Below are 25,398 nucleotides of genomic sequence, written 5' to 3' on the forward strand. Positions count from 1 at the left end.
CTTGATGGCGTGAGCTCTTTGGCGCGTCCTCCTCCCTGTTACTCGCCTGGTGTCAGGTTGGCGCATAAGACCGTTGGTCAACTACACAGTAGATAAAATACTCCGCAACTCCGCAGCTGTGTCATGCACGCATATGGGCTGATATGGGGCGAAAAATAGGGAGGTCTGTGCTGCTTGCTACGGCACATGGTAAACAGGGCCAACCCTTACCTCCGTCGACATCGACGGTTTGGATGGCATGGTTGCATTGCCAGGCTCTGCAAACCTTGGCTAATCCTACAGCGGCTGAGGGGGCGGAGGGCGGCGGGCACCCTGCCCCTTCTGCACGAAATGCAGTGTCGAGAATGGTCACGCTGTCATTACTAGATACCCGAGAGCTGGGTTACATCACGATGGAGTCCGCCTAGGGTTCAAGGGAGCCACCGAAGCGGAACTGATGAGTCTATCAATCGCATAAGGGTTTCTTGTAGCCGAGTCCCAGCTTTTCAGCCACACACGTTGGCCAATCTAGAAGGCACTATATCCACACGTTTAGTTTCAGGTCCATGAACATCATATTGAGGACGATTGTCGTGGTCTACGGCTTCAAGATACTCTGCCTCCTAGGAAAGATCTTCAGGCAGATTCGGTAATCTGACACACCTCGGAAATAATTACATGTTCCGTATACCTGTACGAAGTTAAGCGGCAAAGGTTAATACGTGTTACCTACCGCACGGAAGGAAGTGTATCAAACGACACAATCTTCACAGTTCTCTACTGCTCGAACGTCGTCTGTATCGAATGCTCTTCGCCGACTTACAGAAACAGTCAAGGCGCTATTCCAAGGGTAGCCAGAACTCCAACTCTAACCGCTCTAGGAAAGAGACACTGCCACGAACGTATCTTGCCATCGTGGCGTCCGGCCCAAGCTTGTCAAGTGGATGCGGTCCACTTGGTAGATTGGTCATTCAGGCGAACTTCTTTTTGACCTCGTAGCTGGGCGCAGCTCGTCTTGCCGCGTACAACGCAGATGCGCGGCCTCAGTCACTGGATCCAACACTTGATATAACGCACCCTTAGCCCAGTTTCACGCTGCCAGAGTAGCTAAAGAACTGCTCTCAAATGGGGAGAACCTAGCGCCAAATTGCTTTTTGTCTTTTTCTTTCATCACCATGTCCCATCGAGCGAACGATTCATCTACAGCCTGGTCAGGCTCGAAGCCCCAACGAGCGGCCGTCGCCTGCAGATCCTGCAACTCGCGAAAGATCCGGTGCTCGTTCGTGTTTTCAGGCAATCCTTGCACAAACTGCGCCGCAGATGGTATTTATTGTGAGATTGCCAAGCGGAAAAAGCGCGCGTGAGTTTTTGTCATGCACGTCAAGGAACAAGCCTCTGATGAAAAGCAGCAACCCATATCAATTGGAATCTAACGAATTAAGTCTGCCGCAAACCTCTGTCACGAAAAAGCCACGACAAGATCATCTGGAGTCCGAGGCAACCGATCCATATCTACTACACGTGAACGTGCCTCATCAGCTAAACAGCCGCCCCGATTCTTCAGCGCCTGAGCTAAGCCGGAACAACCTCCAGAACTTTGCAAATGTCCGAAGTAGATGGAGTTCCCATCTGATGGGATCACTTCCAAGTCCATCTTCCCAGTCTGACCTACAATCTTCTTACCATGCTACAAGCGAGGCTTTTGCGGAACCTAGCATGATGAGCCAATTTGAGACCAGGGAAAATACTGCCGACTACGGAATAACGGCAATGGAGCGCTCCAACCTGTACTATCTAGGTGCGTTACTTTTATGTGTGATATTTCCTCCTACCCTGTCACCCTCGGCAGACCGTAGCATCTGAGTCTCACATGCAACCAACAGGAGATGACAGAGGGCCTCGTGGATTCATCTTGAACCTCCTCCAGGGCCAAGCCGACGAAAACAGACATGTTTCCTTGCCCATGCTGATGAAAACGCTGATTCCTGCGGAAGACAAGTATCTGGAACACAGAGAAGCTCTCAGTTTACCGCCAAGTAAAATACAAGACGCACTCATCAGGTGTTACTTCCACTACGTCCATCCGTTTGCGCCCATATTGGATGTCGATGACTTCCTTTGCCGCTACAAGGCAGGCAATATGAGCTTTCTTCTTCTCTGGAGTGTCTTTACCGCAGCAGGTAACGTGAGTAGATAGCCACATTTGTTATTACTGTCTTGCTACGCTAACAATGCTACCAGTTTATCGACGAAAAAACCATCTCTGACGAGTTCGGGCTTTCACGAATGGATTTCAAACAAGCAATGTTCCAGCGAGCGAAGGTTCCAATCCACACACCATAAACTACTTCAATACAATCTCTGACAGTATCTAGGCTTTATATGACCTCGAGTATGAAAAAGATACAATCTGCCTTATACAATCAGTGTATTTGATGAGCTACTGGGTTTCCGACGTTAATGCACTTACCGGATCTTGGCATTGGCTCGGTACCGCTATCAGCCTAGCGTACAGCTTGGGTCTGCATCGTCTATCATCGTATCGTCGTAGGCATCACGAAGCGCCAGTATCCTTGCTGGAGCGAATTTGGTGGTGCATACACTGCCGCGAGGTCTGGTCGTCTGTGGCATATGGACGCCCGCTGCGGATACATCTCGACGATGTAAACACAGCTCTCCCTACAGAAACCAATGCCACATTTTGTTCCGCCCAACATGGGAACGGCATAATTGGAAGCCACTTGCCAGAAGCGATTGGCGCTGTTTCCAGAGTATGGAGCTGCTTAATTCGACTTACTGTCGTGTTAGCAAAGATTCTCACGACATCATACACCGCCCAATGCTCAAACTTAACGGAAGAACAACTGAAGCAAACCGAGCGTGAAATTCGCAATTGTATTCAAGGGCTGCCGAGTGATAACCAAAAGAGCCAAATTGTCAAGATACATACAACGCAGATACGTTTATATCACGAGTATGGCCTCTAACCAATCTCAACGGTCTGAACGGGTTACTAACCTGGCTTAGAGCGACCATTATTATATTATATCGTCCTGGTATTAACAAAAAGCAAGGCCAACCGTTTGTTGACGATACAAAATCGTTGGAAAAACTCTGTCTTCGAAATATGCGGTCTGCGGCGTTGCGCGCTACTCATCTGATAAATATCTTGATGGCAGATGGCTTTGCTGCCAATGCACATGTGCTCACGTTAGAAACAGCCTTCTCATTGGATATGCCTAGTGGTAGATACTAACGACTTTACAGAATTATTGCCATCGTGCCTCCCATGCAAATGCATTTGTATGATTTATTGTCTGGAAGCTCCACGACAAGGCAGGCGGGCGAGCATAACTTACAGCTCTGCATGGTTTTACTAGATCATCTACGCCGAGCGCATGCCTCCGCAGACGCGACATGCAACGTTTTCGAGAAAGCTTTCAAGAAGATCAAGCTCAAGCAAGACTTCAATATGTCTGATGAACTCGTATCTTTCTCGACACATGAAAGTGGCCCTTTTCTTGATGAAGGGTTCTGGCGCGGTTCTGATAACATTTTCGGTTTTCTTAATGCAACCACGCTGTTCTACAACGAAAAATCTCCAGGTGCTGGCTAAGACCTGGAATCTTCAAGTTGGAGAAGTGCATAGCAGGGTGTGCCTGAAATTTACTATCTTCATCCATTCAGAGAATAGAGTTTCGTTTTCCGCGCAAGTTCAAGCGACAGGGGGGTATAAATACTGCGCCGTGCAATTCACAGGGTGTATTACTATAACGAGGGTTCTCATCGTACAGTTGTACACTTATCAGTGATATCGTCTCTTCATATCCTTACCTCAATAGTGGTGAGTGGACCTCTAGCCGGGACTCTAGCAGTGCAACAGCAGCTAGCCACGCTAATGTTAGCGCATAGGCTGGTAGCAGTCCTTTGAGCTGGAGCTGGGTTAATGGTGCACCGTACTGGGTCATATTTTTGGGTGGGTAGGTAATCAGCGATGTACACACGATACTTTCCACGGACACGATCATCAAAAGTAGTGTAGAAAGCCTTCACATCTGTAAAATGCAACATTAGGCACCGGAGTAGTGTTTCACGAGTAAAAGTTGAAGACGGTAAAAACCTGAGCTTGAGTATGATCGCATAACTGAATGAGGCCATGGAACATGGTCCGACTACCTGTGAGAACCAGAGCGCGCTAGTAAACCATCAGGTGGCAGAGACTCAAGAACCTCAAGTAATACCAGACCGCGCTCCGGTATACCTAGCATCCATTATAGACGAATGAGTATCTGTTAGTGTTCTATACATTGAAAGTGGATACACTTGAGTTGGTGTTTCGGTTGTGAACCGACGTGGAGATGTGCCAAACATTCCAGTGTTGTTTGCTATTAAGAAAGCATACTCTGTTGTGGATCGGCAGTGCACCACCCGGGCAAGCCCTTTCAGATGGTGAGAGAAAGGTTTGAAGGCAGCGTTTTGCACGGCTCTCGGAAAACTGCTGTATTTTATTTGGCGGTCCTGATACTCAGAAACGGGCCTGCCAAGGCGGCATTCAGTGTTGCAATGTGGTATCATACAATTCAATGCTCGCAGTGCTCTGAAATTCAATTTTACCAAGTTTTGAACCGATTCCAACTCATCCTGACCGCTAATCAGCGGCGAGATGTCCAGTGCAGTGTCTATGATTCAGGCTTGGAGTGGACAAATTGCCCTTTCTCGCTCAGCTTATTAGGTGAGATCTGATTGCAGACAAATCTTTGATCGTGCAATTCATGGCATCCTATTTCCTGAAACCTTTTTTGTAATACACAAACATGAAGAATAAAACTGTGACGTGACTAACTGTGGCTAACAGTCTAACTACTGGTAGCCCGCCACCCGTAATTGTTTACAATACCGCAACCTATTGCAGATAGATGCTCGTGATTGCTTCCTATAAACCTTGCTCCCTTATTTGTATAACCATCAGTTGGTCTTTCCAACCCTTTTATCTACCTCTGCGGCCTTTTTCGCCATATTCTTTCCAGTATTAGTCTCTCCTTCTCCAGCCTCTGCGTCCATGTCTTTGCCACCCTTACAAATTTGACGTGGTCCGCCAGGATTTGTCTAATGCCGCTACCAGCTCTCTGTTCCAATTACTTCTCTCGTGCTACAAGAAGTCAGCAATGTAGATGATTTAATCCACAATTTTTCTTTTACTCGATTTGGCTGGCTGTGTCACAGTGTCGGAAACCGCACGGAGCAAAAACGCAGATGTCAAGGAGACGGTTTTGGAGACATTGTACTGCATCCTGTCAACTTGAGAATTTCTGTAGAAGGGTGATATTGAGAGAAGGTCAAAATTGTTTGAGAAAGGTATCGGTGCGTTCCGAAACTGCTTTTGATGTTAGATTGAGGTATGGATTTAGTGTTTAAGTATCTGGTGATGTATCGTGCAGACTGTTGAACATTAGTCGACGGCGACGGCCACGGACTTCTGATCTCCACATCAATGAACTGTATGAGAGCATGAAAGTAAGCTATGCTATTTCACGCTACCGCATTCTGTTTCGAAGCTAGAAATGAAGATTCAAACTACTGATACGATTCGCAGATCTCTCTGCGCCATATAAAGGTGCGTAGACAAAGCTTCAAGGAACTTCCTATGTCACTGGGGCTGGTGGCCTGCGTCTCCCACATGCCGCCTCATGAAGAAAGAGGCTGTGCTTTTTACATAAAAGTTTGACAACTAATATTTGAATGTTGTAGCTGTAGTAAATGACTAAGGCGATGAATCAGGGTTCTAATTCGCACGGAACAGTCGTTATAAAGGCGCTGTGTCTAGAGTAAGGGGTGAGCATCCTGGGCTGATACTTTGTTACATGTCAAATTGTCTGTTGCTCGCAGCGGTATAGTTCCTTGAGAGTATCATGGAACTATAGAAAGCACTGTACCAGAGAAAACGGTTGACATAACATTGGTGTTCTGCGTATCAAAGTTTGAGATTGACTCCACAAAGTGCCGAAATATCAGGTACTATTGGGTCAGCGCAGCCTTCCACAGCAACACGCAACAGTTTCGGTTTGGAATCCCTTACATCGCATGAATCAGTAACCCGCTTTCCGAATGGCCAAGCGAGGCGGATGGAGGCTTATTGACTCGTAGATAAGACTTGCTGTAGGAACTTTGACTTCGGTTTTGACAACAGCTGTACCTGATCTGGCAACTATATCCGCTGAGTAGCCATGTCATGTCCTTTCTTTTGGGATTCTCTCATGCAACACCACGGTTGCCATAAGGAACAGCTGAGCCATCGTGGTCCCAATCCAGCTCATCAGGAGGTTCTGTGAAGCACTGGCCAGGAGTTGCGTCTCGTTTCAAAGATGAAAACTGTCGTTCCTACTTTTCGTGATACAAATTAAAGCATTCTATACCATTAATATTCAGGGTCTCGCTAGATTGATGCAAAAGTGGTATGGCTGATAGTAGTAGCCCGGCAGTAAGCATTTATATATTCACTAAATGAAGTCTTGTCATCTATCTATATTGCAGCCCGTAAATCTAACCAAATTATATTAAATACGAGGGTTGTTTATATCTAACCAGCTGGTTAAAAATCCATACTTTATTAACCTTCCATTTCTATGCCTTGTTGAATGTGGCATTATGCTTCGATTGATAAAATTCGTATTTCAGAAGAAAGCGCTCAAAACTTGTTGTCCCCCATGGAAGCAGGGTATGACCATGGCTCCTCTTCGATGTCTTTGGTTTCTTCGATGTCTTTGCGGTCCTTTTCGCCTGTGTCTGGATCTTTCGAATAGGCACCAGGCCCGATCGAACCATTAGGAATGTGAAAAGATAAGTCAAGTCGAAAGTAGGCGTAGGCAGCCACAGTTATAATTTCGAGCAAGAAACCAGTCATGTAGAAAACGATTTTGCCTGATAGCGGAGATGTAAAGCTGGGGCCATTCACCGAGATAGCCAATCTCACGCCTGCCCCAACCGACATTGTGATTGCACCAAAGACTAGTAAGCTCGTTTTGGACCGAAATTCGCCGACGCCAAAATTCTCGATCCGGGGACCTGGTTTGGCAGTCGCAAGAAACACCCAAACTAGTGGCATGGCGGCCACCATCAAGTTCCAAGATGAACCAAACATCAGTAGTTCCTCCGTGACTTCTCGCTGAACAGGGTCAACGCTAAAGAAGTTTACAGAAACGGAAACGGCATTCATAGCAATGACTGCAGGAATAGAGAAGATCAAGAATTGAGAGAAGATCGTGAAGCCGAGACCCCAGCCAAATGAAGGATGCATCGCGCGAACAACCCGTTGTGCCAGTACTAGGTTAACAGCAAACACAGCCGCGACACTATGACTCGTTAGAAGAATGCCGGGCGAGGCAAGGACGATACCAGACTTACCCTCCGTTTTGGACAATTGTTGCGGCTAAGACAACACCTTGAGTAGCAACATTTGCCCAGACAATGCGCATGATGCACGTAACCACCCGGAGGGTGCAAAAGTCGAACAGCAGCTCTGACAAGAGAAATTTATGGCCGCGTTTGGTGTTGGTGCGGGCGATGATGATATGAGTAATAGCAGCGAGACCGAAGAGGAACAGAAAAATCAAAGTGACGAATACGTCAATACCTGGCTCTGGCGCACTTCCAGGTGAGTTTGACGGTTCTTCTTTAGCCGTTTGTGCAAGCGCTGAACCGTCCACCTGCTTGACCGGGGCGGCCAAAGCTTGATCTGTGGCTACCACTGCTGGGGTAGTTTGAACTATAGTTGGTGTAGGTAGCTTATTATTGTTTGTGTAAAGTTCTGCAGGTGTCTTTCCCCCTGATGTTGGCTGCAGCTCTCTGCTCACAGTAGCGATTATCTTCCACACCTCGTAGGCAGGTGAGATATTGGTCGTCGACGCAGACCGAGGTTCGTCCCTGGCCCCTAGAGACGTCGGTAGGGACTTTATTTGCGCGTTGTCTTTCCTGGACCAGCTAGTACCGACGTGGAAACATATGGTAGCGTCGGCTGTAGTAAGAGCAAAGGATGTGGGAGTGGCTTCAAGGCCTGGTGAGTGAGCGCCACTAACTGCAGTGCCATTCCATGAAGCCATCTTGATGCAGCGTAGGACTAGTTTATCAACAAGAGATGTATGTTGAGAAGTGTTTCTTTAGACTCGACTCTTTAGACTCGACTCTTTATACGACATTCGGGATATCCGGGTGGGTCATTGCTGCAGATATGGATTTAAAGGCGTCCTCAATTCTGCAAACTGGCACCCAACTTATGCTCGGCCTACTTACAAGCCAATCTCGGCAAAAACAGAAGCGCTCGGACGGAAATCCGGTATGATGCAAACCTTCGAAGACCCCCTTGCTTTGGATAAATGAGCGCTCTGGCTACAAGGATGCTCGAGCGTTCTTCACATATCAAAAGTATCAAGGGCCAGGGTTTCCAGGGGCCCCTGTTTCCAGGAGGCTCTTTTCCAGGTGGGAGGAAACGAGTAATCAAATCTCGACCTTTCTTGAAGAATGCTGCCATGAAGAGTAAGGGATCACGGGGAGTCGCTAAGACACATTCAAGACGGACTGTGCTGATACCTGCGTCTGTGCACAGTCTATAATTTTGGGCTGAATATTCAGCTGTTAAGCTACTCGCTTCGGGATCCGGACCGATCTTCAAGATATCCTTCTGTTACAACCAGTTGTGGCAACGCATCATGTGCTGTTCTGGGTGTTTGGCAGCGAGTCTATGGTTACAGTTGACTCCACAAGTAACCGGTTAGCTAACTGGCACAACAATGCTGTTCAGCAAGAAGGCAGGCAAAGCTGTAGTGAGCCCCACGTCCAAGCTGTAGACTTGAGAAGCATCCTACCACTCCTCCACGTAGGTGTCAAAACAGCCGCTTGAATAAATAAAGGTAGTGATTGAATCTTTTTTCTCTCTATTTATTCCACGAAGCATTCTTGCTCTCTTTTTATTCTTGTCGCATTCGTCTTATTTTCTTTCGTTTTAAAACGTTACTGGCCTCTTCTTTCTTGGTACGGACACTCCTTATCCCTGTAATAAACAGACCCTCTTTTCCTTCTGGTTCGGGATAGTCTCGTCAACATTGACGATCTTAGTGATCAGATGCTCCCTTATGCGACATCAGCCGGTACCCCACAACTAGCCGGATCCCCACAAAGAGCCGATTAAGAGACAGCATCAGAGATTTTGGACTTTCGTTTCGAGTCGGCGCACCAATGGTGCCGAGAAGGCGTTCCGGGGACACCAGAAAAGATGCTTATGTACGCTGCAAGTTATCTGCCCCATGGTGCAACTCCACAACCTGAGACGCGTGACTCGGTCTGCTACGGTGCAAGTGTTTATCATTTCTCGAATTACGTTCTGAGTTCGAGTCCTCAACACCATCTGCATCAGACTCGATAGCACGGATATTCTTCAAGCCACTAGCGGGTAGGTCAGCCAGGCAAGGCCTGAGTGGACACGAGCATTCCAGCTCGGGCGCCGGTGAGCCCCAAGCGTTATCCCCAGTATCAAAAAAGTCGCAAGCTGCTGAGTCGCGCGCCGATGAGATGACTTTCTGGAAACTGGTGGTAACAGACCCAACCTTCTGGAGAAATCTTTGAAACGCCGACTGCGCGTGAAATATATAAATGGAGACCTACTGTCCGACTCCTTCTGTCTCCGCATGTAAACTGTCTACAGCTCTGAAAGCCATTCAAATTCTATCTTAATAAAATTCTCCGATTGGCAACAGAGCTCACATTCATCGGAGCAGTACAATGGCTTGGGAAACTATTCGTCAGCTCCTCCCCTCTCGTCACTTTGATGTTGACTTCTGGTGGAACATATCGGGATCACAACTAGCCATGATGATGGAGGCAGCTCAATATCCCGTGGAGAAACAGTATGAGATACTCATGTTCCATTATCATTGGATTGTAAGTCAAACATATACGAACCAGCTTCGACCTAGCTTTAACCCTTCCACCAAACCCCAGACACCATATCTAGGTAAAGCTTTCAGAGTGCGTGGTAACCTTCAGTGGCATTCTGTCTTAGGGGTTGAGGGGCTACCACTGGAGTACTCGTGGAAATGGAACACTGCTAAGTCACGGCCCGAAATCCGGTATACTCTGGAGGCTATCAGCCAACTGAGTGGTACGGCAACGGATCCCTTGAATCAAGATGCTTCGCGAGTGCTCTTACACAAGCTCAGCGAGGCGATGCCGGCCGTCGACGTTTCTCGCGTCTACCATTTTCTCTCCTCTTTATATGACCACGATCGATCGAAATACTGCCAGGAAGCGGCAGAGGGCACGCGGCTCGCCACTACTACCCTCATTGCGGCTGAATTTCCGTCTACCGGCGTGACGCTAAAGACCTACTTTATCCCTCGCAAGTTGGGCAATAAAGGGGGGCCTGTTACCACAGAAGCATGGGGGGAAACTCTACGTGAGCTGGAACCTGAGAGCACAGGTCGAACGCAAGTGTGGGACTTCTTCAAAAATAATCCAGAGGGGAAGCTACTACAGCCATTGTATGTGATGCAGACCTCAAGCCTTTTTCTCTTCAGTAAAGAACTAATTTTAGTGTTATTATAGCATGATAGCTATAGACAACATCGCCCCCGAGCAGTCGCGGCTCAAGCTCTACTGCCGGACGCCACGTACCAACTTTGCGTCTATACGTGAGGTGATGACAGTGGGTGGTCGGATTTCCGTTTCAGACAGCCAATTCGAGGATCTTCGCACTTTGGTTGCCGTGGCCGTCGGCTTAGATGCAAACTTCTCCGACGAGCTGGAGTGGCCACTATCTCAGCAGTCCAGCAATGCAGCAGTAGATGCATTTTCCGAGCTTCCGGCCCTTCAATCAGGACTAATCTACTACTTCGATATTGCTTCAGGTATTCCGCAACCAGGAGTCAAGCTGTATATTATGGTACGGCATTATGGGCCTGATGATTTGATTCTAGGACAGGCTATTGCAGGTTGGATGGAGCGTCATGGCAGGGGTGGTTTCTGTGACGCGTACCTGTCTATGCTTCAGAAGTTGTCTCCGGATAGTGAGCTGTCTGGGAAAAAAGGCGTACAAGTGTACCTTAGCTGCATGTTCAAGGGCAGTGGAGAGCTTGAGATTACCTCCTACATCGCTCCACGAGGCTTTTCCCCCACTAGCGGTTTATCTCCCAGCGCACTGTCGATTCCTCCCCGGGTATCTCTACGTCGCCGCGACAGTTGATATTTCATTTTCTATAGTTTTCTATAGTCTGCTCTCGAATTCCTGGATACCATAGTATGATTTATCTAAATTGCAGAAATGATTTCTGGCGAGAAGGATTCGTAGCAGTTGTACTTAGAAAGAAATCTGAATTGGACGGATTATGCGATTCTATACCCTTCTACTAGCACCGCCGCAATACACCATTACAAAAAACAAATGAACGCCTCTCAGACCAGGGCGCGCGAATGAAAACAAGGGTTGCTGATCGCTACCCTAAAAACTCTATTGTCTTCATCACTTTGATCACAATTGGGAAAAATATCGGCAGCCCTATTTAGCATATCGTAATACTGCTGGCTACTTGATTTCCAATGAACGTATATTGGCAAAGACGTCACGTCACAGCTACCAGAATGAAACCATCCGCCAGTGCTCCCTACAAACATCGACGGGCAGCTTCCTGATACCACACTGGGCTACGACCAGATTGACTATGATAGTGTATCTTCAGGCTTCAGGCGCTCAGTCATTCCGAAATCTTCAAAAAGAATCTTTTATTACCAGAACGTTTACTCTCCAGGCAAGCTCGGGATACGCTTCTCGAAGAAGTCATCAGGTACCTGAAACGTGGCGTCATACTGCCGCATCGCTGTGATAGTCGCGCCGACTACATCGTATCCAAAGTTGTGCCGTTGTAGGCTGATAGGGCTCACTTTGAGTTGTTAGATTGGTAAAAAATTATTGCGCCCAATATGCGACATACAGGGCAACTCGTCCTCGTTGTAGTATTTGAGAAGCTCCTCACGCAGCATTTCTGACTGGTCCTGGCCCACGTTGCTTAGGACCTGCATCACTGAGGCGCGGCGTCGTCGTATGCCATCATATATGGCCAGTCGCTTCTTAACATCGCACAGTATAGATGCTGAGTGTAGGGTTAGGCCCAGTGCAAGTCCGTCTTCAATGCCCTGTGCGCCGGCCTGCCCTTGATCTATCGAAACTATGAGTGTGATGTAATAGCATAAGATATGTTAGACACATACGAGGAAGCATTGGGTGGGCTGCATCACCCACCAAGGTCATTTTTTCTTTGCTCCAGAAAGGGATAGGGTGCCTATACAGCAACGGCCATGCCTTTACAATTGTGGCCTTACTGCAGGGAGTCAGCTGGATAACTGCTCCGGTTAACAGACTGTACTGTTCAAACCTGATCACACTGAGGAGCTTCGGACTAAAGTCATTATACCGCTCCAGTACCTCGGAGACGTCGACACTAGCCTGCCAATCTAGCACTATGTCAGCTACAGCGAAAAAACAATCACTGAAGCAACACATACCTTCGCGCCGCTTAGACTTCAGTGACTCGTCACGGAAAAGACCCACAAAGTTGTGAACAGAATTGCTTCTCGACTTAGTATACTAGAATTTTTGCGTTAAAGTGCGGCTTCACTTACTCGCGACAGGGATATGCGACGATCCGGCGGTGCGTCTCGTTGTGCGTCAGAATTCTGGTCCATCCGTGCCTAGCTTCATTCCAAAAGCGTGTTTGAGGATCAGCTTCCAAAGTCTCTGCCGGAATTAAAAAACGAAAGCAACAGTTGCTGTAGGCAGGGGTCACAGGCTCGTTGACGTGGCCGAGGATGAATTCTGCTGCCGTGGAGTGCACTCCATCAGCACCGACGACCAAGTCGCCACAAATCAGGGAGCCATCCTTAAGAGTTATAGAAGGAGCTTGAAAATCCTATAGATATAAGAAACTACCATATGATTTGCGGTCAGGTGAAAGGGGGCGGGGCAATTCACATACATATCCGACTACTTCGCAGCCCAGGTGAAATATAACTGGTATACCAGGACCGTCATCACGCGACGCTAGCCATTTCAAAGCATTGTGCAAATCGACTCGATGAGCATAATACAGCTCAGTCCCTCCTATGGATGATGCAGTTTTTTCGGTGGCAATCGTCCTGATCGTCTCTAGAGAGAAAGGGTCGTTGTATGTTACCCGTCGAGACTCGACAAACTTATGGTGACTAGGATCTAGTCCCCATCCTATAAGGATTCGGGAGGCATTGGGCGGCACGTTGATCGCGGCACCGACCTCTCGGTTCAGGGCTGATCGCTCATAAACATGGACAACATGGCCGACGCGCCGCAGAGATATAGCAGCCGCAAGGCCAGCAATACCAGATCCAACAACGAGAACATGCATTCTTTCAGCTCAGTTGTCTGCTTCGAAGGTGAATATCGCCAGATTCCCGTCAAATTGTGGTCGTAAAGGAAGATGAGTGGATTATCAGCAACTTTGCAGTTTCACGGCCGGGATCGTGGCGGTTGAAGAATAATAGTGAACTGGAAAATATGTTGTGCTAATAACCGTAAGAAGGAGAAATAGCTCGCGGGGACTGTTCCATGCTCGCTGGTGTGTGTTTGCGAACGGTAGGACTTCGATGAGGTGGTGTGGTTGGTTCAGTTGAGGCTTGCAAACGTGTCCTAACGAATAAGCCCGAGCCCCTAGAGTATCCTGAAACTAGAAATGCTCCATAAACTGGCGCTTGGTCGCGAACATGCGCCAAAGTGTTATCGAATTGTTCTCTTTATGTTGAAGCGAAGACTAGCGGTGCCGGCAATGCGTGGGTCGGCTGGCATTACCTTCGTAGGGCCAAAGATTGATATTAGCCGGCAAATAGTGGCTATCAGCCGGGGGACCGAGCGATGGCTGCTTTGATCTAATATACCAACTAGGGCTTTGATCATGGCATTAGACTACCGCTAACAAGGCTCGGGATCTTGTGGGTCTACCCGAGGACTCCACGACTCGGTACGAACTGGATCAGTTTCAAAACGCGCTGGACTGTACTACTCATGATGCTTTGAAAAGTGGCCTTTGCGCGCTGCTCGATTATATAATGCGGCCTATCAGCTGTTTACAGGGTCTATCACAATGCAGCATGGATCAAGATAGGGGCCGGTAACCGACAAACAGGATATGGGATCCAGATCGGTACATCACTGTACACTAGGGACACACTTGAGTCAAGTGTTCTTGTATAGCAAAGTCCGTGATTATTCTGTGGGTTTCAACAAACTCTCGACGCAAACTATTTGCTCTCACGGACTCGAATTTCCAGGAGCATTAATGGATCAGCCATCATGCTCGAGCTATTTCTCTTGTTCAATTTGCGCACGTCTTGACAATATACCTGCTCATATAATCTGAGCATGTCCCCTCCACTTTACTTTAGCCAGAAGCTCCTATAATACTGCCAAACCCAAAACTACCATAATATTCTCCTCAATTTTCTTTTGAAGAGACAGGCCTCAAAATGTCGTTCCACGTTTTCGGAAACTGGTTGGTCGAGAAGAGCGGCTTCACGGTGGATTACGTCGGCACTAGCGTTGCAGGAACACTAGTGGAAGCCTATTCACGCCAGGCAACGCTGGCACTCAAGGAGGAATTTCATCGCGTCGGAAGACAGGATCGAGCAATACTGCCTCAGTTTACCGATTTCAGGGATTTGAGTGTGCAGCATGATCAGTCGGCACAGAAACACGCCGGCATCGAGAACGCGTTAGTCTGCGCCACACAACTTTGCAAGTACATCAGGTATGCATCCCAACGTCTCAATATATTGCTCCAAGCTAAGGAAGACAGCTTTTTTGAGAATAGTTCCTATGCGGAGCCTGCCAACAGAAACAAACATTTTGTCGCGTTTGGTATTGGTGGTTTTGCAGCCCTTGCGGCGGCCACGAGTGACACGCCAGCAGCCGTAGTCTCCAATGCAGTCCGCGCCACCCTGCTAGCATTCCGGCTCGGCACATTTGTTGATCAAATGGCAAAAAATATTCTGCATTTAGATACCGAGACGGCAGGCTCCGACTCTTGGGCATACGAGTTCGCTGTCACAAAAGATCACGCCTTGCCACTGTTGGCCGGATTTTATGTGGAAAATGTAAGCCAACAAGAAGTTCAAATCGAACTGAGGAAAATGAGTAACCCGGTGATTTAGAAACTCCCTGCGACAAGCCAAGCCTACATCAGCTGCATTAATCCCAACAGCATTGAGGTTTCTGCACATCCTCAGACACTTAAAAAGCTGGTCTTACAAAAGATATTCAGGGCAAACCCGGTATCGCTCCCAGTCTATGGCCTATACCATGCAGCCTCTGTATACGGCTTTGTTGATATTCGAGAGACCTTGCAATTTGATGGCTTGAACATGCAGGGGACTTTGCATTCACCCGTCATCCTCTCGACTGGCGCTTGGCCCAGTGGTAGCAAAATCAGCGAATTGCTAATTAGTGTTGTCGAAGAGTGCCTCAGGATACCTCCTATTCTCCACGCAGCCTTTGATATGTGTATTAATGCTGCTTTATGTTTGAATGAGCCTGAAAGCCATGTGGTCGGTTACGGGCCCGCGAGCTTAACAGATGCCCTCATCAATAGCTTCAAGGAAAATACGAAGCTGAGTGTTGTTTTGCACGGTCCATACCAAACACCGTCGAGCAGTACTGAGTTTTACGATTCATCTTCCCATCACAGGAAGTTGGCTGTGGTGGGAATGTCAGGTCGCTTTCCCGATGCGAAAAATCATGACGAGCTGTGGGAGTTGTTATGCAATGGTACCGATGTTCATCGACCCGTTCCTACGGACAGATTCCCCATCGACACCTATGTTGATACTACCGGAAAGACAAAAAACACTTCTTATACTCCCTACGGTTGCTGGATTCAGAATGCGGGACACTTTGATACCGGCTTCTTCAACATCTCACCGAGAGAGGCTGCGCAGACCGATCCAATGCAGCGTTTGGCGTTACTGACGGCCTATGAAGCACTTGAAATGTCAGGATTTGTACCAAATCGCACGCCGTCTACGAGGCTTGATCGAGTTGGGACGTTTTATGGCCAAACCTCGGATGACTGGCGAGAGACGAACGCCTCACAAAACATCGACACATACTATATTACCGGAGGGATCAGAGCATTCGGCCCAGGAAGAATAAATTACTTCTTCGGCTTCAGTGGACCTAGCATGAGTATCGATACTGCATGCTCGTCTAGCGGCACGTCGCTGCAGGTTGCCTGCACGTCTCTATTGGCAGGGGACTGTGACACGGCCGTGGTTGGTGGCTTGTCGATACTTTCAAACCCGGACCTTTTCAGCGGCCTTTGTCGAGGGCAATTCCTCTCCAAAACTGGACCGTGTGCTACCTTCGACAATAAAGCTGATGGATATTGCCGTGCTGATGGCTGTGCGACCGTCATTGTGAAGCGACTAGAGGATGCCATTGCCGACAAAGACAATATTCTAGGTGTCATCCTCGGCACTGCCACCAACCACTCAGCCGATGCAAGGTCTATCACACATCCACATGGCCCAACGCAAGCAGCTTTATTTACGAAGATACTGAGCGCTGCCAGTGTGGATGCCTTGGATGTTGACTACGTGGAGATGCATGGGACTGGAACCCAAGCAGGCGACAGCACAGAGATGGGCTCTGTGACTGACGTATTTGCACCAGTGACAAGGAAGCGACCAAGCGATCGGCCTCTGTATCTTGGAGCTGTGAAATCCAATATTGGTCACGGGGAGGCTGCCTCTGGAGTTACATCCTTGATCAAGTCACTGCTGATTCTCCAACACAGCATGATTCCGCCTCATATTGGTATCAAGCCAGGGTCAACCATCAACACGCAGTTCCCAAAGGATCTCCTGGACCGGAGCGTGAGGATTCCATTCAAGATGACACCATTTTCAAAGCAAAGCCAGCGGCCAAGGCGCATCTTCGTCAACAATTTCAGCGCCGCAGGTGGCAACACTGGAGTGTTGCTCGAAGACGGCCCAAGTCCTGCAGCGCAGAGGGCCGACCCTCGCAGCTGTCATATCGTCGCTATAGCTGCCAAGACAAAGCAATCGATGATCAAGAATGTGAACAGTATACTGTCTTGGCTAGAGTCCAACCGAGAGATCCCACTTGCCCATCTGGCGTACACGACCACGGCGCGGCGGATGCATTATAAGTGGCGAATGAGTTGCGCTGTTTCTACCGTTGACGACGTCCGGAGCTCATTCAGCGCTCAGCTGGCCGCTGATACTTTCTCTGTTATTCCTAGCATCGCTCCACGCGTCGTGTTTGTCTTCACCGGCCAGGGGTCCGTTTATTCGGGAATGGGCCGCGAGTTATACGAGGACTACTCAATCTTTCGAAATTGCATTAAGAACTATGAGCAAATCGCACGAGCCCATCGGTTCCCGTCTTTTATCGCCCTACTGGTCGGCTCTGAAACCGAGAACAGATACATGGAGATGTCTCCAATTGCGGTCCAGCTGGCGCTCTGCTGCTTTGAAATGGCACTCGTGCAGCTGTGGAATTCGTGGGGTGTTCGACCACAAGCTGTAATTGGCCACTCTCTGGGCGAATATGCTGCGCTTTACGCTGCGGGCGTTTTGTCCGCTAGCGACACAATATACCTCGTCGGTACCAGGGCCAATCTGTTGGCACAGCGATGCACTATGCACACTCATGCTATGCTCGCCGTTCAAGCTCCAGTCGCCTCGATTGTGCAGGCCCTGGGGAGTGAGGAGATGGTAACATGTATCAACAGCCCGTCTGAGACTGTTCTGGGTGGTCCGGTCTACGATGTATCCGTTGCGGCACAGAAACTTGGCGATCTCGGGTTGAAATGTGTGAAATTGAGAATCCCCTATGCGTTCCACACAGATCAGGTTAACCCCATACTCGATGAGCTTGAGATATCCGCTCAGAGTGTCAAGTTCTGTCAGGCAAAAGTGCCAGTGGTATCGTCTTACCGAGGAGCCGTTTTGGAGAATGAAGTACTGGATGCTTCGTATGTCCGGGAACATACACGCAAGCCCGTGAAATTTCTTTCGGCGATTCTTTCGGCCCTCCCCAGCACTAAAAAAGACCAGACGAATATTTGGGTCGAAATTGGGCCGCATTCAGTCTGCACTCCAATGATTAAAGCAACGATTGGAGGTGCGGCAGTCGTCGAGCCCTCTTGTCGTCGCGGCGATTCTGTGCACCAGGTACTCAGCAAGACTCTGGGGCGTTTGTATGGCCTTGGACTCGACATCAATTGGGACGTAATTCACTATGATTTTTCCAATTCAGTCAAGCTATTGGCTCTGCCATCATATTCTTTCAATGAGAAGGATTATTGGATCCCACTGGAAGACCGTCGGAGTCCTACAGTGAAGAGAGACGTTCCTCGAATCACGCATCAGAAGCCAATTTTATCAACCACGACAGTGCACAAAGTTAACAATGAGACTATTAATGGTACTACTGCCTTTGTTGCGACAGAGACTGATATATGGCGTGAAGACACCAAATCTATCATTATTGGCCATCGTTGCAACGGCGTACCGCTGTGTCCATCCTCGCTATACGCCGATATAGCGATGACTACTTCAGATTACGCGGTTAGGCTACTGAAGCCATCTGTCTCGGTGGGCCTTGACGTTAGCAACTTGCGAGTAACTAAGCCTCTCATACTCGTTGAAGATGGACCACCTCAGCTACTGCGATGTGAGGTCCAGGCGGATATCACTGCTGGATTTGCCAGTGTCACCATGTGTTCTGGTGAAGGTAGCTTAAGGCTACTCCACGCTACCTGCAAGGTGGTGTTTGGAAATCGGGACACATGGAAAACAGAATTCGAGGGCTTAGGGCCTCCGATTAAAGCGCGAATTGATGCCATGATCGAGGGTCCATCTGCGTCACAGAGTTGCAAGATCAGCAGGCCGCTTGCTTACAGACTGTTTTCGAGCTTGGTTGACTATAGCTACCAATTTCAAGGCATGGAAGAAGTGTTTTTGCAAAGCCAGACTTGCGAAGCAACAGCCAAGATCACCTTCAAAACCACACCCAACAATGGCAACTTCTTTTTCAATCCTTATTGGATAGACAGTTGCTGCCACCTCTCGGGTTTCATTCTCAACGGAACTGATGCAGCGGGCTCGCAGGACCAGGCGTTCATCTCCCATGGGTGGAACTCGTTTAGATTCATCGAAGATCTTCAGGAGCAGGGCTCCTATCAAGCATTCACTTGCATGCTCCCCAAGACAGGAACAAAGCAAGTCGTTGGCGATGTGTACGTTTTTTCTGGGGATCGGCTCGTGGGGATCGCTGGTGAAGTCATCTTTCAACCTATTCCGAGGAGAGTGCTTGACACAATTCTTCCGCACCCCAAACCTTCACCTTTGCGACTGTCGTCGTCACGGCACGTTGTGATCCCGGACGCTGCGAAATCAACAGGCGCTAGCGAAGGAGTGCGTATTGGTTCTATGAAACACTTGAGTCTGCAGAGTACTTCCATTGCCACATCAGAGAAGAAGGCCGCACCCGACTCAAGTTCAATTGTGCCCAGCTTTATGGAGATTCTTCGAATGGAGATGGAAAACGATCTGCCAGATTGGGACGACGGCACGTCTTTTGTGGAATTGGGCTGTGACTCGCTTATGGCTTTGAACGTCACCAGCCGCCTGCGTGAAGATCTACACATTGAAGTAGACACGCTTGACTTTTTGACATACCCAAGTTTGGGAGAATTCAAGGCCTTTTTGGCGAATTTGGAACAGAGCAAGGCTTCTAAAGTCAATGGTGCACTGGCGGAGTGCAAACATCCTCAATCGCGAACGAGAATCAATTCACCTGTGAACCCCGTCAATCCACCTACGGAGCTGGTCGCCAGCGAACCTGATTCCAAAGAGAGCCTACGAGAGATTCTACATTCAACCATTGCTGAAGAGATGGCTATTGACCGAGAGGAGCTCGCCGCGACTTCTGATCTGGCGGAACTGGGTTTGGACTCGTTGATGATCCTGTCCATACTAGGGGCTCTCCAGGACAAACTGAATCGGAGTATCCCTACGGAATGGCTTACCTTGAGCAATTCTATGTCTGATATAGAACGCGCTTTTGGTTTGGGGGGTCCATCATCTGAGAGTGACACTAGTCAACCACAGATGTTCGCCGGGACCAATGGGACGGCGACTCCAGTCAGCATGATCAGCGATGCTACGACTCTGGACATGCGGCCAGTGCCATATTCTTTTAATCACAACACGAGGCAAAAGGCGACCGCCGTGCTACTTCAAGGCAACACGCGTACGAACACGAAAAATTTGTTCGTCTTCCCTGATGGAGGAGGTTCTGCAACATCGTACCGGGAGCTAGGGACCTTCTCAGACGATTGGGCAGTTTGGGGCCTTTCCTCTCCGTTTATTAGGGCTCCAGAAGATTACAAATGTGGTATCGAGGGCATCGCTTCAATATTCATTGAGGAGATTAAGCGTCGTCAACCCATTGGCCCATACTCTTTTGCGGGCTGGTCAATTGGTGGAGCCATCGCATACGAGAGTACGCTTCAGCTCTTGCTCGAGAATGAGTACGTTCAGCACCTCATCCTCATCGATGCCCCTTGCCCTCTGATTATGGAACCATTGCCCAAGGATCTACCTCTATGGTTTGCTGAAATCGGGCTGGTTGGTACAGCGACTGGTAGTGGGAAATATGAATGTCCTCAGTGGTTACTCTCTCATTTTGCCGCCAGTTCAGAGGCTTTATACCTCTATCAGCCACGGACTTTACCTCTGGGAAAATGCCCTCAGGTTCTGGCGATTTGGTGCGAGGATGGAGTATGCAAAAACGAGAGTGATCCTCGCCCCGATCCATATCCAACCGGGCACGCAGAATTCTTGCTGGAAAACAGAACTGATTTCGGGTACAACCAGTGGGATGCTCTTCTGGATGTGTCCAGGTTTGAAAGCACGCATGTCCCAGGCAATCACTTTACAATGATGCGTGGCGAGCCTGTAAGTACAAGTGCCATCACGGTACTCACAAAATGCGCGCAAAACTGACGATTTCAGGCCAAAATGTTAACAACATACATACGCAACATGCTGGCGAAGTTTAAAGACAATTAGGCCTTCGCTGATGAAGACTGGTTCTTACCCAGAGATTTAGCCGGGGGTCTGGCCGATTCGGTAACCTACCTGGGCTGCTGTTTGCTGGTCAACATGTGTGTATTTTATCTAAGACGATGATGATTCTTTCGTACAGCTTTATCTGTGCTTGTTTAATATGAGTATACTCTTGAAATTTCTAGTTTGAGGTTATCTTCGAGTGCTTTAAAGAACCTGTTCCGATCATGAAAGTGTGGCAGAAATTTTAATCTTCCAACCTCTACAGCACCTAGCGATGCTGAAGCGGCACAAAAACCAGCTGCAAAATACATGAGCCTTGATTTGAATGGAGTGTGCACTCAAGAACATAATAAGCCACGTCTATCTAGTGATGAGAGGAAAAACAATAGCAGACCAATGGTAGTAGGAGCAAATAGTAGCTTGCAGTACGGGCACGGCCTCGATCATTTTCTTCCTGCTTTGGCATGAATGGCGTGCTCCCGGACATTAATGCATTGAGACATGTATTTTTCTGGCCTCAGCACGAGAGCCACAGCACGAGAGCTACAGCGCCAGGCCGGCAGCGGCTACAGAGTCAGAGCCGGTACATACCTAACTACTGGGTACCTAATGTTAGGTAGGCGTGCAGCTTACAGCGGCTAGGTAGCAGCCAGTACAGTGGCCAGTACTTATCATTAGGTACCTACTCGCGCTACCCCCTGCAAGCCATTACGCCACCTAGGTATGTATGAGCTTGAGCTGCGACATCCTGAAAATCAACTCAACATCTTCAATACATCGCATAACAACTTTCACCTCCACAGCTGGTTGCAAGCTGTTGCACAATTCGCTTACAAGTGCAGCTCATGGGGGGCGTTGGCATCCGTCATGAGCACTTCGCGTTTCCGACGTCCTTGCGCTTTCTGCTCGTGCCTATTGCCCTAAATTATCACACTCCCCGTGTCCTAAGCAGCTTCGCGGTTCCTCGAGGCGCTGCCGCAATCTTGGTGGGCGAACCTTGCTGGATCAGTGAATTCTTTGACGGACTCTGGCCCCTCTCTGTCCAAAAACAAAAAGAAAAGCTACCTTTCCCTGAATCTCTGCTTCCTAGGAGGTTACTCCTGCTCGATGTGCCTTGCAGCACAACCGAATTGGCTTTGTGCCCATGATTAGAGGACCATGAACAATAGAAGACATGTGGTGCCTAATCAGTATCAATTTTTAACAGGCTGTCGTCGTGTCACGAGCTAAAACTAGGAATGATGATGAATCCAAAACAAACGAAAAAGAAAACAAGGGCTGCCAATGGCCTGCAAACTACAATAATCCACCTAATCCTCCTCCTAGGCTCCCCGATCCTCCCAATTTTCCGGATCCTCCCAGTTTTCCCAAAGCCCCTAGTCCTCCGAGCACCGTCAGTCCTGCCAATCCAGGCTGGCAATTCAATGCATAAGCCTTGTCCCAGTCAAAGTCCAGAGGTTTGTAACTTCCAAACTTGAACGACGACTCTAGGGTTTTCTCGAGCAGCTGATTCAGTCCGCACAAGAGTTCCATCTGCAGGTCTTTCATCAGTTCTGCCTTGTCGGCCACCTGACCATTTGCATGAACCGCAATCCATCTCAAGCTCTTCCTGAAATAGAGGCCAGCCGCCAATCGGTCCAGGCGCAGTGCACTATTTACCACCGACGTGAGTGGGATTTGCGCCCGTGAAAGAACTTTTTTGCGCTGCTGTTGAAGGCAATTTTTGCAGGTGACCGCTCCCTTCTTCGAGACAGAGCTGAAGGTGGAGACACTGCCGACGAGATTCTTTTGCTTCAAGTACGGCACTCCGGCGTCAACTTCGCCGAGGAAGAAGAGCAAGAGGTATGGTCTGCCTTCAAACGCATAACTAAGGAATGAGAAATATCAGCAAAAGGGCAACTGCAATGTCAAAGGTGGGGGCTCGCTTCTCGAACGTACCGGTTGTAAATCACATTAATGACAGGATCTAATTCTGGTCCGATGAGGTTGAAGCAGTCCTCCTTGGGTCCATACAACTTGTTGATGTAAACGTGGCTCTTCTCCGGCACAGTGTCCCCATCTTTGTCCGTGATTTCGTCCACGTAGTCATAGCTATAGTTCAGCGCATCAACCTGCCGGACTCTATTGGAGTTGTAGAAGTCATAGCGATCATCGGACGCGTGGAAAGGAATGAGCTCTCTCTGAGGACTGAATTCGACCTCCTCGTCCTTCTGGCGGAACCAATTGCTCGGGTTAACAGTCTGCCACAAGTGAAAGATTCTGTCAATGTTGCAGTGATGCAGCCAGAAGACGGGGTCGAATGCAGCCACTGGCACTGCCGACATGTGGCCGCCACCACCTTGGGTCTTTTCGCCGCCGACATACGTCTGTTGACAAGTTGGAATCAATGAATCGAGTTAACGCTCATGCCAGATGAATACACTTACGTGTATGTTGTTGTGAACCTGCTCTAGATTCAGGAAGAATTTGACATCGTTAGCTGACGCCTTCTCTTCTTCCGTATTCTTCGGTTGGTATTTGGTAGAAGCGAAAGGCACGTATTTCGTAGCATATTCTTCTGTAAGCAGGCGAAAAACTGAATCCCTTAGCGTGCGGTGGTGCTTTTTCTCAGCTGTGCCCTGCAGCGACGCGTTGACTTTCGCGGCGTCAGACTCGCCCTGAACCCACCGTCGTTCAGGGTCGTCATCTGTGATACTATGGCGGCTTGTGCCAATGCATTCCTCCCACTGCATGTCATTAGCATTGCCTTTGAGTCATAAAGCCTCAGCTAGTGATACGTACTGGACCGTCATCCGGATCTGGTTCCTTGATCTGGATACGGTAGTTGCCATATGCCACATCGCCCATCGGTTTGCCACCAGGCATCTGAAATCGATACATGGGGTTGTCCAATATTTCCATCTGAGGCTCACCATGGCGTTTCCAAGATTTAATCACGCGAATAGTTTTCTCGGAGGCTAATTCAGGAAGTGTTGGGTCGGAAGCCCAGTCCCAATATGGCAAACGCCAACGACGTGCGGCCGTGATCCATCCGTCTGATTCTTCGACGCGGGTTTTGGCTTCTTCCATCATCAGGTCGCTCACTCGCCGCTATGTCCTGTATCAGTCATTAGATCTTCAGTGTAAATGAAGGAATGTACCTCAAATAGCATCATGTATGCGCGATGCCAAGTGGGGAATAGGTCGTCGTTGTGGTGGCAATACCAGCCACCCTGGGCCTGTTCGAGGAGATCGTTCTTTTTGGGGTCGTCGAGTGCAATCACTGGTTTTTCCATGTTCCATGGTACGTTACTTGGCTCACCGTGAATGGCAGCAATGCGATAGTAGGACAGTTGGTTCTCAGGAGGGAGGCTCTGGAAAGCTCTCATGGCTCGAATAAACAGCGATACCTGAAGTCCTGTTTCGTGGCAAGTCTTCGACTTTTCGTACCACTTTTGGACGCATTGGCGAACAGGGATCGACTTCTCAGTATCAATCGGGATTGGAGTAATTGGTACAGTATCTGCATCCCGAATAAGAACATGTCATGACAGAGCTAGTTACGCCCGGTGTGTGCTCACGGTTGTCCTCGCCAATATCAAGAACGAGGTACCCATTAGCCGCAAAGATCTCCCACCCGCGGAAGCGAGCACAGAGTCGAACTCCGATGACATTTCCAGGCTGCTAGTGTTAGACATGGATACAGAATTGTCGGTCAGTTTTCTCTCACATCGAGCCCTTTGACGAGATTGCGTCGCGTGTCAAAAGTTGCTCCCTCCAGCCACTCGAACTCCGTAGTACCGGCTTTGTTCGAGTGACTCGTAACGACAAGTTCTTGTTCATCGCGGCCCCTCTTTGGAGACGTCGCCTTTTGGTCGCTGAAAATTGCCAACTGGAACCAAGTCCAATTACCTGGCACTAGACCGCTGACCGCACCCTGATCGTGCGACTCGGCAAATAGCTTGACCGCGCGAAGCATGCCGATCGTTTCAGCGGTGAGTGGCTAATAGAGTCAATTAGATTGATTCGAACAAAGATGTATGAACTAACTGGAGTCTTGAACCAAGTCACAGCCCCCAACTCCTCGCTTGATGCACTGACACTGGCTTGTGTCTCGCACTTGACGGCATAGCTAGTGTTAATGCGTGGTGGCTGATTCAGCCTGGGAAGCTTTTCGACCTGCGGTCGAGTAAGATGACTAAGGTTATCGAACTGATCCATTTTAAGGATTGCCGTATATGGTAGCAGATAGGTATATAGTCGATGTTTGCCTCG

The 25,398-nt window shown here is 48.8% G+C and overlaps 6 protein-coding genes across 6 annotated transcripts; 3 read left to right on the top strand and 3 right to left on the bottom strand.

Annotated features, from left to right (window-relative positions):
- Positions 1-1,154: 1,154 nt before the first annotated feature.
- LMH87_003115 (uncharacterized protein) lies at positions 1,155-3,595 on the top strand (the record flags this gene model as incomplete). Its single annotated transcript, XM_056202253.1, has 8 exons — positions 1,155-1,339; positions 1,389-1,777; positions 1,863-2,164; positions 2,221-2,301; positions 2,355-2,469; positions 2,788-2,953; positions 3,007-3,189; positions 3,247-3,595. The coding sequence occupies 8 exons, from the start codon at positions 1,155-1,157 to the stop codon at positions 3,593-3,595; spliced, it is 1,770 nt and encodes a 589-aa protein (XP_056047895.1).
- A 3,069-nt stretch (positions 3,596-6,664) lies between these two features.
- LMH87_003116 (uncharacterized protein) lies at positions 6,665-7,451 on the bottom strand (the record flags this gene model as incomplete). Its single annotated transcript, XM_056202265.1, has 2 exons — positions 6,665-7,328; positions 7,381-7,451. 2 exons carry the CDS (start codon positions 7,449-7,451, stop codon positions 6,665-6,667), a joined length of 735 nt encoding a protein of 244 aa, XP_056047896.1.
- A 2,389-nt stretch (positions 7,452-9,840) lies between these two features.
- On the top strand, positions 9,841-11,209 carry LMH87_003117 (uncharacterized protein; the record flags this gene model as incomplete). Its single annotated transcript, XM_056202276.1, has 3 exons — positions 9,841-9,909; positions 9,970-10,508; positions 10,573-11,209. 3 exons carry the CDS (start codon positions 9,841-9,843, stop codon positions 11,207-11,209), a joined length of 1,245 nt encoding a protein of 414 aa, XP_056047897.1.
- A 551-nt stretch (positions 11,210-11,760) lies between these two features.
- LMH87_003118 (uncharacterized protein) lies at positions 11,761-13,400 on the bottom strand (the record flags this gene model as incomplete). Its single annotated transcript, XM_056202287.1, has 7 exons — positions 11,761-11,903; positions 11,955-12,179; positions 12,232-12,341; positions 12,396-12,474; positions 12,526-12,590; positions 12,643-12,929; positions 12,996-13,400. 7 exons carry the CDS (start codon positions 13,398-13,400, stop codon positions 11,761-11,763), a joined length of 1,314 nt encoding a protein of 437 aa, XP_056047898.1.
- A 1,114-nt stretch (positions 13,401-14,514) lies between these two features.
- On the top strand, positions 14,515-21,144 carry LMH87_003119 (uncharacterized protein; the record flags this gene model as incomplete). Its single annotated transcript, XM_056202299.1, has 4 exons — positions 14,515-14,795; positions 14,859-15,141; positions 15,199-21,030; positions 21,088-21,144. The coding sequence occupies 4 exons, from the start codon at positions 14,515-14,517 to the stop codon at positions 21,142-21,144; spliced, it is 6,453 nt and encodes a 2,150-aa protein (XP_056047899.1).
- Positions 21,145-22,440: 1,296 nt separating this feature from the next.
- Positions 22,441-25,344, bottom strand: LMH87_003120 (uncharacterized protein; the record flags this gene model as incomplete). Its single annotated transcript, XM_056202310.1, has 8 exons — positions 22,441-23,011; positions 23,083-23,510; positions 23,571-23,870; positions 23,926-24,234; positions 24,285-24,646; positions 24,705-24,804; positions 24,854-25,126; positions 25,174-25,344. The coding sequence occupies 8 exons, from the start codon at positions 25,342-25,344 to the stop codon at positions 22,441-22,443; spliced, it is 2,514 nt and encodes an 837-aa protein (XP_056047900.1).
- Between the last annotated feature and the right edge of the window lie 54 nt (positions 25,345-25,398).

The sequence above is a fragment of the Akanthomyces muscarius genome, chromosome 2, assembly GCF_028009165.1.
Source record: "Akanthomyces muscarius strain Ve6 chromosome 2, whole genome shotgun sequence".
Classification (NCBI taxonomy): domain Eukaryota; kingdom Fungi; phylum Ascomycota; class Sordariomycetes; order Hypocreales; family Cordycipitaceae; genus Akanthomyces; species Akanthomyces muscarius.